The sequence below is a fragment of the Lonchura striata genome, chromosome 1 (genome assembly GCF_046129695.1).
Source record: "Lonchura striata isolate bLonStr1 chromosome 1, bLonStr1.mat, whole genome shotgun sequence".
NCBI lineage: Eukaryota > Metazoa > Chordata > Aves > Passeriformes > Estrildidae > Lonchura > Lonchura striata.
The window spans coordinates 27,734,973-27,753,706 of NC_134603.1; the positions used below are offsets into that span (position 1 = coordinate 27,734,973).

Consider the following 18,734-nt stretch of genomic DNA (forward strand, 5'->3'; position numbering starts at 1 on the left):
CCACAAGTCCACATCATTTCACTGCTCACAGCCAAAAGCAGTACATTTTGTTATGACATTTCAGCTCCTTTATTATATGCATGGCTTAAATTCTATCTTTTCTGCTATTCTTAAAGTTGTAAAAGTAATGGAGAAAAGAGAACTTTCTTGAAGACAACCATCACCATAAAGAAATATTCAGCAGTTTCTGAAATAAAAAGAGTCTTTGCGTATGGTCTCTTTATTGCAGAATTAATTGGTGTAGAAATACTAAAATAACCAAGCATGCATAATTAAAAAAAAAAAATAAATTGTTCAAACCAAAACCACTGTAGCAGGCAGATATTCAGGCTTTTATCACTACAGTCAATAAAAGATACTCTATGATAAAAATTAACTTTTGTTCCCAAACAGAATAGCCTAATCCTAAAGATACGGTTATCAATAGGAGGTAACTAACCTGTGTAGAGGGAAATAAAGGTAGTAAAAAAGATAGTCAAAGCTACAGATATATTGAGAACATAAAATATATGGATTCTGGATATGATTGGTCAGGAGAAGAAAGTTCAGAAAAGAAAGATTTCCAGTTCACAGTCTGAAGCAGAGGGATAAGCACCATCCTCATAAAATATTCTCAAATTTAATTGCAACTAGTAATTATGGAAATTTATAACCACATTTTAATTTTCACAGTTGTGAGTACTGTCACCCAGCTGGGCAGATAGATACACATTTGAAAACAGACACACAGTAGGCAGTAATTCACTCACCACAGCATTTAACAGTATGATGAATAGAATGTGGAGTCAAATTTAAATCTTCTAACCTATTTTCTGGTAAGTACATACCTAGTACTTAAATCAAACCACACTTCTGTCTGTACTGTAATCCTACAGACAGTGTAATCATCTCCCTCCTTTTCCATAGCTGCCTACAAAATGTGACACAGAGGTCCTGTCACAATCAATGACTGAAATCCATGGCCTCAAATATTACCACAAATGAGCAGTTTCTAGCCATTGTTAGCATAACTAAAAAATTGTGTGTGAAGATGGACACTAAACCATTTTTGTTACTTTTAACACAAATATTAGTGTTTATTGTCACCAATCATTTATCACATTAAATGATCTGCAGGTTAGTCATAAACTCCTTTATGATATTACTGGAAAAAATGTTTCTGAAGTACTATAAACTCTCATGCAAAAGTTCATAATATGATTTTTAGTCTGAAGGTAATATTTTTTTTAGCTTCCAATAGTTTGTGCTTAGATAACATAGTGAGATTTGATACTATGCTTCTTTTCTCAAAATATATAAAAGAATGTTTATCTAAATGACTGTTATCAATCTATTCCTACTTTGTTTGTGAAATTATACAAAGGTTTTGGGCTTGGTATTCCATTTTGTCCTGTTCTGTATATTCCAATAATATGCTTTCCTTTAAAAAACAATGCTTCCATTTATCGTTTTGAAGCACCATGCCTATTTTTCTTGTGCCTGTAATATGAGAAATTATAAAGAGAAATGCTGTTTCAAAGCAATTCTTTGCCCCAGTAATCACTAGTGTGCATACAGCTATGCCTTTTCTTTCAGTCACACTTCTAAATTTACAGTTCTGATCTTGCCAATATGTCTTCATATAGATTTTACTTTGAAGAACTATCCATTCCTGACACCCTTTTTTGACCCCATCACTGCTTTACTCAAGGTAAGAAAGACATATTCTCCCTTCAGGGACCCTGGAAAATCAAAAACATTAATTGGTTGAAATATTAGAAAAGAAGATGTATGGTTTGGGATAAAACATAGAAATTCAGAAAGTTCAGAAGTTCAAAAATTGGAAGAATCCTGACTATATTTCTTAATTTATATTTCCTATAAGTAGTTTGTACATCAGATTCCCCATGGGATTTTCTTTTCCATGACTACTTTCTTGAGATTTTCATCCTTCCCTTCCATTAACTTGTATATAAAGACTGTTTGCCTTGTACAGTTTTTATTTTCAGAAGATCCATGTCGAGCCTTATGGGGCCAACCTCACATGCAGGTTTTCTACTATAGAAGTTCTGCTGTCTTAATTCTGAAAGACTTCTAAATTTAAAAAAATTATACTATTGAATAGATCTATGGATATATTTCCCTGTCAATGGTTTTCCATAACAACACAGTTATCAAGAGAGACACCAAGAAGCAACCCTTAACGTCCAATAAGGGGTTTTTAAATTTTTGTTTTGTTTTGTTTTGTTTTTAGATGAAAATTAACCATTACAGTTTATCATTTCTGCTACTCATAAAATACAGAATTGAGGGAAAAGCTAGACATATACCTTTAATATTTATGTGGTGTAGATGAAAAACACTATTCTGTTTAAAAACATACAATTCCAAGATGAAATTCAGAGCTGTAACCTTGGAAAAAATAATTAAAAGCCTATAGAAATCAACTTTTTACAGGACATGTGCTACTCCTACTGCAAAGGCTGGGCTGAGCAGGATTAAACTGCTTTGATAGCTTTTACTTCATATGTTCATAATCTATGTTATATCTCACTATTTCTAACTTTGTCCAAAGAGGGCAGGGTGGTTTATATGCAAAGCTAAAACTGGTGTCTCAAATAGAACACACATCAGGAGAAAACAAACATGAAAATATTGTTTCTACATTTTTCCTACTGTATTCCTAAGCAGAAAGGTGTATAGCACATGCTAACTTAACTTCTGGGTGTAAACTGTTCCCTTGCTACTGTCCATTGCTTTACATAGAAGAATTATCAAATTGGAACAGGTTTGGTGGAGCAATGCTTTGTTCCTCTCTGGCTGACTTGTCCTGTGCCAAACCAAGCTGCTCTAATGCAAAGACACAACACTGCTGGATAACACGTTAGTTATCTGTGATCATTCTTACTACTCTTGTGTTGTGGGGATTCTGCTACATCTGAATAAATACATTTTCACAGTGCTGAGCTTGGCTGTGTGTAACTACTCAAAACAGAATCTCCAATTGCTCATGCATCCAAATTATTTTTGTCCTATAGGAACACACTGTTCAGCTTGTGCTTTTGTTTCTTTCAAAGTTCTTCTGGACTTCTATACATTCTTGGAATATTCTCGAGGAGACATTGTGTCTTTTTGTACACATGGATGAAATACAAAGCCAGGAACATCATACTGAAGAATTTTGCAAGCACTATACATCCCAGTAAAAGTAAGCCTGGAAGAACTCTATTAAACTACCATTAAACTGTTCAGCACAGTAAATACCCCAAAAGCTCTTAGAAGGATAAATTCTAAAGATCTGTTTAGTAAGCATGCATTTGGTGGTGGTGATTTCTCTGCGAGATATTAAAAATAGTCTGATACACAATAGAAATAAAGCAATGAATAATCAAAAAAACCAGAATTAACCTGTTTAAGCAAACAATGAGATTATATATCAGCATGAGAAATTATGTAGGATGTACAAAAATACAGGCACACATACCGATTGTAGAAATCATCTCTGTAGTAATCATAATCAAAGACATAACCACTGTGGAAAAACAGAGAAGAACAACAAGAATGAACTGGTTTATAGGAAAATACATACTGATTGAACTTCCATGGTAAGATGGGCTTACTCTCAAATTTCTATCCCTTCTTCAAAGTTCTTCCACTTCTTTGTACTGTGTACAATGTACATTATATTTGTCAATGCTGTTGTCAGCTATCATTGTATATTCCGAAATGTGAAGTCTGGGGCATGCAGAACTGTAAACAGTTGACAGCATACACAGATAGGATTTAACACAGTGAGACAGCTCTGTAATTAGAGGATCATTATATTGTAATTCTCTGAGTGATCAAATGAAGTTAGCATTTAAAACTGACACCCTCTTCTTTTCTGGTCTAATATAACATCATCAGTGGTGTAGGAAGACAGTTAAATACATGAAAGAGTGGGAAATGAGTGAGAAGGTGAGCCAAGACTGTTACTTTGATTCAGAGAAACATGAAATGATTGGACTTCTTGCTGGTCCTTCAGTCCACCAAATTATTTTCATCAAAGAGAGAAAAAGTAAAAATTTAAAAAAATAAATGCCAAGGAAGTGTTAAAGGTAAGCATTTTCTCTCAGGTTCAGGAAGGAATATACATACCAATCTAAGAAAAGACAGGCACCATCAAGGGAAACAAACAAATGTGAAGTTACACAGGTCCATGAGAAAACTACTTTTGAGCTGTCAATAGCAAAGTCAATCCCAGATTCCTGGTTTTCATTCCATTATCAACTTTCTACTTTTGTGATGAAGAAATAACAAAGAAGTCTTATCTAGCTCATACACCCAAACATCACACACCGCCCCCCACCCCAAACCAACAAATCAATGAGCCAATAAAGGCTCTGCATGGAAAAGTCACAAGGGTTTATTTCTACTCTGCCTAGTAACACACTCTTTTACTGTTTTGAGAAGTACAGTAATGAATAGTAAAAGTAAGAAACATCAAGAAAGTATCACAAAAGGAGAAGCTTTAAGTGAAAAAGGTAGTAAAGGCAGAGGTAGAAAGGACAAAACATAGAAGAAAACTTTCCCTGAATATAAAGGGACACTATAGAATGCTAGTGTGGTTTAATAGTTTGAATAATAGCTCTTGAACATTGAGCAAAGTGGGGGTTTTAGTGCATACTCTGAAAAATGTGTCAAGAATTCTACCAAACAGCTCAAGGCACATTTTCTATCTCTACCACACTTCTTTCACATTCAAGTGCCCAATTGCAAATAATAGAATTCTAAGTTGTACTGTCTACCTGCACAATATTGCAGTAGAAGATCATGAGAGCTTCAGATGACTGTGGCCCTTTTTGTAATTTATTTGAGAAAAGAAATCTGAAGATGCATTTCCTGTGAAACACTGAACTGAACAACCCTGAGAGACTAGAACCCTGCAGCAGGTAAGCCTGTGTGGCAGAGGATGCAAAATACCTTTAAATAATAGTAGGCTGTATATAGTCATGTATCAGTATCTTAAAGTAAACCTAGCAATTTTTTCCCTAAACTATATGACAGCTGCTCTTTTGTCTTTCACTTCAGTCTGCATGGAACTAAGAAGTAGCAGGTATCAAAGCTATTATTTTATTTACAGTTCTTCACAGCTTCCTAGTGGTTTTATTTAGCTGAATTATTAATGCCTTCAGTAAGCCCATACTTAATATTCAATGTGTGTTTCCAAGTAAAAGATAACAGACAATTTGGAGGAAAAATATTAAATTTAAAAGTCCTGTCACATGAAACCTTTTGCCTGGAGTTGACATTTATTTGATTTGCATAAAGACTGGACAAATTCACTTTTTCAAGGTTGAAGACCATTAAGCTGGTGAAGAATAATTCACTGGCATCAGTTAGAGTAAGGCTGAAGGACCACTATATTTTTATATAATAACTCAGCTCTGGCTTAGAGAACAGAAAAAGGACTGCTGGCCCCTCAGTGGGTATGAAAATGTTATGTTGAATGATGATGTTTCATCTGTAATAACATGTTGAAGAGATTATAGTGTGTAAGCAACCAGTACATCTCTCCATCTGCAGCCATAATTGTTCCTATTTTTGCATGTCAAGGGACAGACATAAGACTTTGTGAGTGCTACAGTATAACACCAAGTAGAAAATTAGCACAGATAATCACTGGCACTGAGATCAAGGTGACTACAAAGCTCTTAACCTCTTGAGAGTTATTCCTTAGCAACCCAACAGCCTGTGTAATAGAGGCCACAGGTAATCACTCATACAGTGTTGAATAGCAAATACTCAGCAGGTCAGAAGCAGAGAAAGGTTTAAACAAGCCTATGAACTGGTGGAGTCAGCATTTTCCTAATGGCACTGTAAACAAGCAGATTACTTACCCACTAACATGTGCCTTCTCAACAATATTAACAATAAAACTGCCTGCATGATGCTGATATTAATGGAGTAGACAATAAAAGACACTACATGTGTCTCACAATGAAGCAAAGAAAACCGATCAATAAAATGTGCTTCTACTAAGCAAAAGTCATGGTTCCTTTTCCTAACTTAGTATCACCGAGACAATCTTGTACAATCTGTCCCTTGTGGTTTCACTAAGTACCATGCGTATCTTTAAAACTCTGTATGCCTGAAGACTAAATGTTTCCCCCTGACCATTTTTTCAGAGCTATGATGCTGTATGTATTCAAAGTTCCTGCACGTATCACCAGTTGCACATGTGCGAGGTGGGCAAATACAGTTATCCTTCTGCATCTTTGAAATAAATGTATGGATTCGATCATGTCTTTACATACCTGGTGTCGAAATCACATTACTACAAAAGTACAATCTTTTTTCCATTCTCTATGCTATGTCTTCAAAAGATGTTTATAAACTATCGATCCTGTTTTAACTTGACTCCAAACATCAGTGGCATAACTTACTTCTGTGTGGTTTTTCTAACTTTAGGATAATTAATTCAGAATAGACCAGAAATACCTTTTGTTATTTTCCTGTCAACAAGACTTTTGTCTTCCATTTAAATCAGCCTTAGCTAAATTGTTTTTTTCTTTCCACAGTTACAAAGAGATTTAAATCATAAATGTTGACAAACAACTCATAATGTGTCTTAATTTAATTGACGGTGCTATTGCCGTTTATACTGTCAGTTTATTCTCTGTTGTGAGGCCTGAATAAAACTTAAATTAAATATATATATATATATATATATATATATATATATAATATGCAATTAAATTAAATATAAAAGCAATATTTGTTCAATCAAACTCTTTTTGGGAAGGACATATCAACCTAATATTTGAAACTAGTATTCCAGTAATTTGTGAAATCATTTCTCATGTCATGGGAAAAGAGTGTTAGGAATTGTTCTTGCTGAGAGCAAAAGAGAATCAGTCTAAACTGATATTATGTTAAAAAGGATGCTGATGAGGGTAGCTAGAGGATTTAGAGAAGAAGCATTGAGAGATGGAAACTTTCTCCATTAGAAAATCAATCAGATGGAAGTTACTTCCATAAGCTGTTGAAAAAAATGCTGAAGATTTCAGGCCACTTTTCAGTGGATGGTTACCTACACTGTCAGACATGAATCAAATTGGTGGGCTGAATCCCACCTTTACTTTAAAGAAAATTCAATTTTAGGTAAGGATGTGAATGCTGATAGAAGCGAAGGGACACTGCTGTTTTGCAGTTCAGACTGTATGTTCTGCAGAGAAAGAGAACATTCTCCAGAGCATGCTTTTTTGCTGACAAAATTACTGCCAAAAGACAAATTATTTCAGTGATTCTTTAAACTAGTATATTAGGAAAAAAGAGTGGGCTGGAAGAGGAAAAATAATTGCAGAGAAGTATTTTATATTCATGTCCGTAATGAAGTTATGAGGGCAAACAGGTATAGTTAAAAAGAAAAGTTTAACACCAAAATCCCCAATCATTTGTCCCAAAATGACAAACAACTGAACATAATCTACTATTTGTATATTTCAATTAAGGATTAAATTGCATAGTAATTTTGTAACTATAAGCTAATAAAAGTTTTTTTGGATTTTTTTCCTAATTCTGCACATTTAATCAATTAATAAGAGCAAGATGTATTTTTTTCCTGAGTGGGGAGAAAATAAGGAGTTAAGTTTCAAACAGTGCAGCATGAAATGTAATATTTTAAATGGATGGGTTTTTTTCTGCAAAACTGAAAAAATCTTTTCAGTTCTAATTCGAAGAGGTGCATTTTGTCCAAAGAGGACATGTATACATAAAAAAGCTGACATACAGTACTCCATTTTCCATTAAAGTATCTTTCTGCAGGCATGAGGCAGAATTTATTTGCAATATGATCAGGCTGTATTTTTTCTGTCTCTAGATATGTTTCTTCTCTACTTTCATTCTCTCTTCCAAGAACTCTTATCCCAGTGAAATGCATTTTGGGAAAACTGTTGAACTTATTGTGCAACCTGAATTTTAGGCAAACTTTGGGCAAATATTCAAAGTTGCATATACACAATCCGGTACTTAAAACACTAAGACATTTTCCTGTAGAGGATTAGTCAAAGCTTGTGAAGCAGACATTGAAGAACAATGACATTGAGATCAATATTCAGACTCTGAGGATCAGCTGGTTTCAGAGCTGTTTATGGAAGCAAGACAGACAATAGTGATGCAGGCAAAACTAAACCCAAACAATTTTCTGAATGGCTAAGTATTAGAGTTCCTCCTAACTAAAACTACTTACTGTGGCTGCAGGCACAGCCTGTGCTTAACAATGTTATCTTGATGCTCTTTAGAAACAAAACAGTAGCTTTTTAATATAAATATACCCATGTAAATCTACTTAATATCTCCCCAGTCTTTCTCTTCCTGTTGCAAAACTATTTTTCTGTCATCTAAAGTATTGTTCAATTATTTATATTTTCCATAGGAACATTTCATAGTAAGGCAAAGAAAAGGATTTTAAGTGGCCCAACCACTTTCCAAGGTGTCCTTTAATTGACTGGGGAGTTCATAATGTCCCTATGGTATTTTTATTTCCTCAGTACAAGAGAGATGGGTCCTGCCTCTTTAAAATCTGTTTTAAATTCAGTGTGTTCAGAATACTACTGTCAAACCATACACATGTGATTGATTATCCAATTTGCTAATAATGTGTACATTGAAGGAGTGTCATTTGACTTGGTGTGACAACTACAGCAGACTTTTGTTGACAGGTGTAGGATTAAGTGATGAGTTTAGTGTTTCCACAGCATTTCACTGAACAACACTTTAAATTAAAATCATAGTGGTAGCACTGAAGTTAAAAGACCAACTACTTAAGATTACAAAAACAGAACTCTGAACCTTTATGTATCTTTCAGAGAAGCTGTCTTAGAAGCACTGAATGAAACACAAAAGCATGGTTTACAAAAACTTAATTAAGTGGAATGTGACAATGTCAGAGTTCATGTAAAAGAAAAAAAAATCTAGAAAATTGCATCATGTGCTTTCCTTTCCCTTTTTCAAAATGTCACAGAATCACAGAATAATGAGGTTGGAAGAGAACTCTAAGATCATCAAGTCCAACCTATGCCCTAACACCTCAAATAGACTAGCACCAAGTGCCATGTCCAGTCTTTTTTTAAACACATCCAGAGATGGTGATTCTACCTCCTCCCTGAGAAGACAATTCCAGTACTTTATTATTCTTTCAGTGAAATTTTTTTTCATAATATCCAACCTATACCTTCCTTTACGTGGCTTGAGACTTGTTCTGTCAGTTGCTGCCCAGTGGAAGAGACCTACCCCCACCTGTCTACAGCCTCCCTTCAGGAAGTTGTAAGAGCAATAAGGTCACCTCTAAGCCTCCTCTTCTCCAGGCTAAACAACCCCAGCTCCTTCAGAAGTTCCTCACAGTGCTTGTGCTCCAAGCCCCTCACCAGAATTGGTGCCCTCCTCTGCATGCACTCAAGCATCTCAGTGTCCTTCCTGAACTGACACAGCACTCAAGATGTGGCCTCACCAGTGTCAAGTACAGGGGAAGGGTGACCTCCCTGCTCCTGCTGGTCACACAATTATTAATGCAGGCCAGGATGCCATTGGCCTTCTTGGCCACCAAGGTACATTGCTGGCTCATATTCAACCGGCTGTCGACCAGCACCCCCAGGTCCCTTTCCACCTGAACACTGTCCAGCCACTGTCCCCAGTTTATAACATTGTAGGGGATTTTTGTGGCCAAAATGTAGAACTCGGCACTTAGACTTATTAAACTTCATGCTGTTGGACTCTGCCCATCCGTCCAACCAATCTAAGTCTCTCTGCAGAGCCCTCCTTTCTTCCAATAGATCAACACAATCTCCCAACTTAGTGTTGTCTGCAAATTTACTAATTAAGGACTCGATGCCTCATCCATGTCTTCTATAAAAATATTAAATAGAACAGGTCCCAGCACAGACCCCTGAGGGACACCACTGGTGGCTGTCCCCATCTGGATGCAGCACCATTCACCACCATTCTCTGCACCCAGCCATCCAGCCAGTTCTGAACCCAGCAAAGAGTGCTCCTGTCCAAGCCATGGGCTGCAAGAAGGCTTAAGTTTAATGTCAAAAGGCTTAAGTTTAAGGTTCTCATTTACAGTAAGTTTGTTGATTAAATTACTAGGTAATTTAGTTATTTTGGATTGAGCAACTCAAGATTTAAAGCAGCAAAATGAAGACGTGAAGGAGACAGAACTTTCAGAGTCCTGAGTACAGCTTGTGAAGGAAGCCATAGTGACTGTTTTTCCAAGATGATGCTTTGCAAATGCAGTTACAATATAAATAAAGATACCAGATTCTGTGAATCTGCAAAAGCATTCTTTTACTCCTGACCTACTGTGTAATAATTTCCATGGCAAGTGCATCTGATAAGGAGATTCTTCTATAACAAAGCTTAAAAGTGGATTCAATTCCAGTCTGGTCAGAAATGAGTAGAAAGGCCAGTTGTGCATCATACAGCCAGCTGTGTATCCTCTAGACCAGTGCTAGGTTGACTACTGTTGCACTCAAGTAGAAAAATTGTAAAAGAAAGGCCTCCTAAAATCAGGCCCACTCTGTTAGATTGGTGGTTGGCCTGTAATTTCTTCCAAATGCACCTAGTACTTTGCAAATTCCCATGTGAAAACAATCCTCGTTTGAATAGTTCGTTAGCAGAACAATCTATCCTTGGATGAAAAAAACTAGTACGTGCATAAACATTAAATCTGTCCCATGAGAATCAGTGAAAAAATACATAAACAATTTAAGAATAGAGAGATTTTATGGACAAGTAAAATACCTTTTACCAACCAACAGAGTAATTGGCAAGAAATCTATTAACCAATTAAAGTTGCACATGAGGTCTGTAAAAACAGTATAAAATGAGTTTTGTGAATAAAGAATTGGCTTTTCCTGCATGAAGAAGGTGGAATCTCGCTTGATTTATTCTAATAGACTACACTTTCCTTGATTTCTGGAAAATATTCCTAATACTTCAGTGCTTGGAAGACCTTGTGTTCATTCACTTTCTGTATACACTGTGAAGAAAACAAGGTTCATTTTGTGTAAGGGAATAAAAGTCACAAACCAAAGGAATTCCTAGAATATTGGTGGAAAGACCTTTTTATTTACAGAAGGACATTGAAGTGTCACCACTCCAAATTACCTCAGTGTAAATCCAGAATAAAGCTGTTGAATCAAGGGATCGTATTTTTTTTTTTTTTAATGTCTGGATTTTTTCATTATATTTATTCTCATAAGTGAATTTGTCCCAGATCACTCACCTGAGTGTAGTACATGGCCAAAGGGTCTGGTGGCTTGTTATGACAGTGGTATTGCAGTTTCCCTATACAGTGCTGGACATATGGAAGAGCTGCGCTGGACATATGGAAGAGCTGCTGGTTTCTTTTCATGCAGGTATAAGGCAAGTATGAATCATCTAGCTTAAAATTTTCTATACATCTTTTCTAATTTACAAGAAGCAGTGTTTGACACTGACTAAAAGACCTTTTTCCCCTTATGGAACTCTTATACTATTTCTTTTTAGCCTACTTTTCTAATGTCTCATCCAGTTCAAGAACTGAGGTTCTGTGCCTGTCTTGTTTGGGTAATGCCTTTTTTGATTAGAATGGGATCTTTCTCAGGTTTCCTCATTCACTTATGCTCCTACCTTCCATAGCATGGAAGACTGCAGTCTGGATACTCCTGCTTTATTCAGCCTGTCATATTTTTTATGGTTACCTCCAAATTCTAAGGGCATCTAACAAAATGGGGTATTATTATTTTTTCTCTCCCATGTTGATGATTTTTTAGGAGCATATTAAATGTAGAGTTTAATCAGGGTACATCTTTGGCTTCAAGTTTTACCTGATTTTCCCATGTCTAAGCTCTTTTAAAATACAAAAAACACATTTTTTAAACCACATGTTATATAGTCTGTCAAATATTTTTGCAGCAGAATTGACTGTAAACTGATGTTCTACTCTGGCTTTTCTTCTGTCTTAAGAAGAAAAGAAAGAAAAGAGCCATCTCACAGTAAATTTGGGGAATTCAGTTATGTGATTTCCCTTCATCTTCTCCCTTGTACTTGCTGAATGCTACAGTACTTCTCCTGGAGACTCCTTTATATTGTTGTTTCAAGCTACCTGGAGCAGTTGCACAGTTTGAAATTTTGACAACTTGCTTGCAGCAGATGGGTAAATTTCATTGGCTGATTGTTATTTTCCATTAAGAACATAATAATAATACTTGAACAACCTGGTTTAGTGGAAGTTGCCCCTGTCTCTGGCAGGGGAGACTGGAACTACATTATTTTTAAGGTCCCTACCAAGACAAACCATTCTGTGATTCTATGATTTGCACAAAATAAGGCTTGTGGAACTTTATGCATCCATTATTGCCATTTTCTTTAATATCCTTCCCTGGATTATGTGATCACAGTCCCTGACAGATGAGGGCTCTGTTTGCACTTTTATGCACCTTGTCTATTAAACATTTAAAGGTTTATTTTCAAGTGGTTTACCACTGTAGGAAATGTATGTTAGAATTTAACAATACAAGTACCTTAGACTAAATTTCATTTTATACAGTCTATTGAATTAAGCTACCAAAACAATTTAGTTCTGAGAATTGCTTCCAGCATCTCTTCCCAAACCACAAGACTCTGTGAAGGAATGATAAGTGTTAAGATCTCTCTCTCTGACTCCTCCTTCCCATTCTCTTACCCTCTTGCTGAACTACCCTTGCATGATTTTTGCCTTCTCCCAGCAAAACCACATTATCAGTACTCATCCTTATACAATTACATGGCTGGAATTCTATTTTTCTGTGAATGCTCTACCCAATAAGACAGTTTTAGTTTTATAGCCTGTAAAGAGATATCCAGAACATGAAGTAACCCCTAAATACTGACACCTAGACAAGGTTGGCTAGAAACAAAATCATACCTGATTCCAGATATAAAGTATAACCATGATTAATTTGTGTATGTGTATACAAGCAAAACAATTCATTTTGGGAGGAGACAAACCCTTATTCAATAACTCTTGGGGTCCTCCATCTCTGCTAAAAGAATGGCAACACTTTGGCACAATGCTGCTATATAAGCCACAATAAAGAGCTCCAGTTTTGTTTTAATATCTTCACTGTCTCAGAAGATGTAGCTTCTATTTCCATCTCATATCCATTTTTAACGCCAATAAAGATCTGCAGTATGAATTAGATTATTTGAGAAATGCTTCAGTTTGATCTTGATCTTGATTTCTGTGAAGGAGTTAGCTACTTTCAAATAGTTCAGAACATGCAGTTCATGTGAAAAATGTAGTCTGAAAGTTGGTAATTTTTCATTTTGACTATTTATTGTTCATAGTTTGCCTGGAAAAATCTCTTTACTTTGTGTCCCTTGATTTAGATGGCAAGAAAGAAAGGCTGTTTCCAGTAGGTACTGTCGGCAAATAAGTGCTTCTGGCAAAAGATGTCTAGAGTGTTGGTTGAAAAGAAACTCTATATGAGCCAGCAGTGTGTACTCAGAGCCCACAGAGCCAGTGGCATTCTTGGCTTCATCACAAGGAACACGACCATCAGGTGAGGGAGGTGATTCTCCCCCTCTATTCTGCTCTCATGAGACTCCATGTGGAGCACTGCATCCAGTTCTAGTGTTCCCAACATAAGAAGGATGTGACCTGTTGGAGCAAATCCAGAGGAGAGCCATGAAGATGATCACAGGGCTGGAACACCTTTCTCATGAAGACAGGATGAGAGTTGGGGGCTGCTGCACCTGGAGAAGAAAAGACTCTGGGGAAATCTTGTAGCTGCCTTCCAGTACTTAAAGGTGCCTACAAGAAAGATAGGAGAGGGACACACAAAGGCGTGTCACTACATGATAGGACAAGAGGTAATGGCTTTAAACTGAAAGAGGGCAGATTCAAATTAGATATTAAGAAGAAATTTGCTGTGTGGATGGTGAGACACTGGAATGTGTTGCCCAGAAAAGTTGTGGATGCTTCACCTCTGCAAGTATTCAAGGCTGGATTGGATAGAGCTTTGAGCAGCCTGGTCTAGTGGGGGACACTGGTTGTAAACAGATGACAATTAGGGTCCCTTCTAACCCAAACATTTCTGTCATCCTACAGAGAATTATAACTGTTGGGACTTGAAACTACTTTCTAGTGTCTATCTTTGTGTTTATCAAAATCTTTGATAAAAGTAGTAGTCAGAAAGTGATTACAGGATGGTAGCTGATTCAACTGTCCATTCTTCTTTAGAATAAAGGCTACAGGATTCAAGTATGGAGAGCTTAGAATGTCTGTATCTATTTGGATTTTTATTTTTTTTTAAATACAGTTAGAGGCAACTGAAAGGAAAAACAACCCTCTATGTTTGCTGAAAATCAGTTTATACCTTTCAAATTAAACTAATGCTTTGGCATTAGCAACAGTAACTACCATAACAATGTAAACTGCCAACTGTGGCTGGTCATGTGTGATAGAGTCTCTCTGTTATTTCTACTTCAAATTAAGGCTTATTCTCCAACTTCTAATTATGCTTTAATATGTTGTGAAGGATTTAATTTTATTGAGCAAAATTGGTCCTTAAATGATTTAAGAACCAAAGCTGAAGACTTCAGAAATTAGAGAATTTGAAGGACAGTAATTAAAGTCTTAGCAATAAAGCTTTTATCCTACTATTGATAAGGCAGGGTATGACCTAATTCCCATTTTTTTTAAGCTACATCAGCATTGAAGTTTTATAAACTGTTAAACTTGTGCATACACCTAGAATGTGTATGGCTGATGTAGAAGAAGTTGAACTTTGGCTTGAGGAATGGTGAGAATTATAAGAATCTGGTCTGAACCTGAGATTAAAAAAAAAAAAAAAAAATCCCTGGGCTCAATGGATATAGTGCTTTTGAACTGCAGTTCATAATTGAAACTAAGCAAAAATTTCCCCCAAAGAGACTGAAACTAATACAGCCAAAATCAAGACCTTTGAAATCAACACCAATTTGGGCCAAACAGAGACTATTGAATATGATCATAAATATCCCTGACACAGTTGTGCTTCTTTTCAAATTATGGTGTGCAAATTATTATTCCAAGATAGTCAGAAAGTGGTTTGTATAAAAGGTCAAATCTTAGACCAAGATAAGTTTATAGAAAACAATCTATGATCCAATTCATTTTACTAGTTGAAAGTTTGCCTAATATCACATATTATTATTTTATTTCAATTAGGTTTATACCACAATATGCAAATACATAGCTAAATGACCCACTAAAGCAAGATGTGAGTAGTTGTTCCTTGGTATTGCACAAAAAGCTATTAACAGAGCAACACTAATGACAATAACTCCTAGCCTGAAGCTCTTTCTCTTCTTAAAAATCTTTAATAAACATGAGAGAGACATTAGAAAGTTCCAGTTTGCTGTTCAGAAGCAATGTTTCTCTCTGATATGCCTCTTTCTGCACTGCCTCCTCTCTTTCTCCTGGCTTTACTGTTTAGAAAGCCAGTGAATGCACAGACTGGTGTGGAGCAATAACTTCTGAAGCAAGTCCACTGACTGATTGCTATTATCACAGTTGGTTGAACTCCAAAGAAATCTCTTTATCAAGAAACTGCCAGTTATATTACAACAGGAGGGTGGGAAGCAGACTGTTCACATAGCAGCACTCGCTGTCTTTCTGGCATTTACTCTTTTAAGCAAATCTTTCTCTTGTAGCTCAAGTGCAAGTAAGATGTTACATTAGATTAATCAAATTTCAGTTTCTGGTGAAAAAGATCAAATTGATTTCAAGCATAGAATCAGAGGGATCAGCCATCAGATCCCCCTCAAATATTTGTTTAAGGACAAGCGTGCTAAGAACTTAATATTAAGAAGAGTTTCAATTGTTATAATTGTACAAAAGTAGAGAAACACAAGCAGAAGAGCAAGAGGTAGACACAGGATGACTGATTTGTACAGCATTATAGGGAATTTGAAACTCAAAATATAAAACTTCAGAATGATATCTTTCAATATATCTTTCAATATCTATCAAGAGGAAAAAATTTGGATAAACTTCTTTTTAAGGATCTGTAAGTTTGTAAGAATAAATAAAGTCTTTCATGTGCAACAGACATAAGAAGGATGAAAAACTGTCTCAATTTTCAGATGTGTTTTGAGTGGGGAGCTATGTCTCATGATACTTCTACCCATGACTGCCTCAGTAAGCTTATTCATACTGAATACTTGCAGAAGCCCATATAGATGGAAGTGGCAAGATGCTATGTTGATACCTCAGAAATGGGAAATAAGAAAACTGCTAGCATAGACCTTTTCAAACACTATTTTTTATAAGCTGTGAGTCAGTCACTGCTGTTTGGAGGAAAAAAAAGCAAATTAGACATAAATTGTCTTGTTCCACAGTGAGAGTACATACCCAGCAAATACTGTTCTTCTTCCTCCCTTCATCCTCTATTGTAAGATTTTTTCTCCCTTTTTTTCCCTTTGAGTTATCCTTTTCCCTTGACTTTCCTCTTATGTTCTCAGATTTCAGTCCTACACTCCCTGAATATTTCAGCCTCCTGAACTTCCGTCAGAAACACTCTCTTGTGAATAATTTTCCCTCCTCTAGAAAACCTCCTGGCTATCTGGTACATAGGTGAGAATACAAATATTCAGTGCTAAGGAATTGTTCATCATTAAACCAACATATAAATTATATGTAAATGTATTGTGTTTCTAGAATTGCTAGGGAAAGGGAAATCTTGGAAGACAGAAATAGTAGACAGTAAAAAAAAAAAAAAAAAAAAAAAAAAAAACAGAAGAGAAAAAGAATACTCTCATGCCTTGCCTTTTCCAATTATGAAGAACATTACTATTGATATTATTAAGATCAGAGAGGGGGAAAATAATTCATTAATATGAATATCTCATGAGTTTGTTGCAAATAAAAGCTAATTTAGGATTTTTTGCTAAATTCATTAGTCTTTTTTAACGTAATATATATAATATATATTGCTCTGTGTGTGACAGTAGAAGTGATGTAGAATGACAAAATCAGGCAAATAGGGAAACCATAAAATAATTAGATTTAGATTGCAGATCAGTAGGAAAAGTACATAATCTAGGCACTTTAAACATTGAGTAATATCACAAAACCACTGAAAATTTCAGTCAAAGGAATGAACCAACATTTTTGTTGTTGTAGCCTTATTACTATAGCTTTACAACTACTTCTTGTGAGAGAGCTTCAACCAAAAAAACAAAGTTATGAATTCATAAAATAGCTGATTTAGAGTCTTAAAATAATAGTAAGTAGGCAATTATAGAAAAGCTTAAGCCTTGTGGGATTTGGAAAATTGGAAGAGAAGGATGTCAGTATTACTACCTGAAATTAAATGGTATAGATAGATTCTCAGTATCTTCCACAGGTATCCATATGTGCTGTCAAATCCCAAATCCCTCCTGTCTGTGACTATCCTGAAAGTCTCATCCACTAAAGAACCTTTGCAGGACCCTGACATGTACCTCTTGCCTCCAGGCTAAACCTCACACATAATCAAAGTGTTGGTTGTTTCAAAGAGTATTCTCTGCAAAAGCAAATGGTCTGCTACTGCCTGCCTAAACCAGAAAGCCCAAGCAGTTTTAAGCATGAGAAATTACTGCCTGGGTCTAAACAATGAATTTAAATAATTGTCAGGTGTGTTCACTCCTCCTGTGATTTTTATGAAAACAGCTCCTGAATACCTGGCCTGAATATGAATGATAATTGAAAGATTATGTTCTGGTTGGTAATTTTATTAGGGTCATAACAACAGTGCAAAATGAGTCTGATGTCTTTTTTTTTGTATTTTTCCTCTGCTGAAGAAAATTAATTTTTTTAGCTCTCTCTCTTCAGAAGTTGGGCAGGAACAGTAGGAACAGTGTTTGCTCCTTCCACCAGTGCTACCTGACAACCAGGATGAGGAACAAGAGTGATGGAATTTGTTACAGATGATGCTTCATGTCTACATTCTATTTTGTGCATTACAATCTCTTGGCCATTGAAAAATCAACAACAAACCAAACCCCCACAAAAACTGACTGCAAATTGAAAAAACTTGCATATTTTGGAAGTGGACTGAATATTATCATAACAGACCCTGAAAGGACTAGGCTTTTATTTAAACTTCTGCAGAATGGGATCCCTCAAACCAATGTATAAGAGCAGAATTTCCTACAGATCTGCAAAATGGCCTTGCAGGAAAGAAAATACTACTAAGCAAAAGGAAGAAATGTGAATGACAAATTTTATCTATTCAATGTATCTTAAGACTATTCTTCTGGAAGAAAATTATTGAAATTTACTTTTTGAATTTTAGAAGTATTTCCAAGTTCTTCCAAGAATCTGAGCCCACCAAAATTACTCTGTCCCTTGCAGAAGTACCTACATTTGAAAGTTACTGTGATTAAGGTATTATTTGGAAAAAGCATGGATTTTCGGTATTTTCTACTGTCATATACTTTCTAGAAAGAGGATCTTGGTGACAAAAGTAGTAGTTTATATGACTACTCTAGTAGTAGTGTAGACCTCTAGTGTTTTCACTAAGTATGTAAAAAAATGCATTAACTGGTGCTAATTTTACTTGTATCTCTCTTCTTTCTTCCATGACAGACAACTATTCATCATTAAATAAATATATACAATGCATTAATTTTCTATTATGTTTCCTTCTGGTCTTTCCACCTAAAATTATACTGCTTATAGAAAAAATTAATTTAAAAACTTTTGAAAAAATCAAAGAATAGATTGA

The 18,734-nt window shown here is 35.7% G+C and overlaps 1 protein-coding gene across 15 annotated transcripts in view; it reads right to left on the bottom strand.

The window, feature by feature from the left end:
• RALYL (RALY RNA binding protein like) overlaps positions 1 to 18,734 on the bottom strand; it is a 372,311-nt gene that overhangs the window by 34,108 nt on the left and 319,469 nt on the right. For all 15 annotated transcript variants that reach the window (XM_021550594.3, XM_077783049.1, XM_077783051.1 and 12 more), the window contains one exon: positions 3,464 to 3,511. In XM_021550594.3, the coding sequence (XP_021406269.1) occupies positions 3,464 to 3,511 (48 nt within the window). The remainder of the gene's footprint in view (positions 1 to 3,463; positions 3,512 to 18,734) is intronic.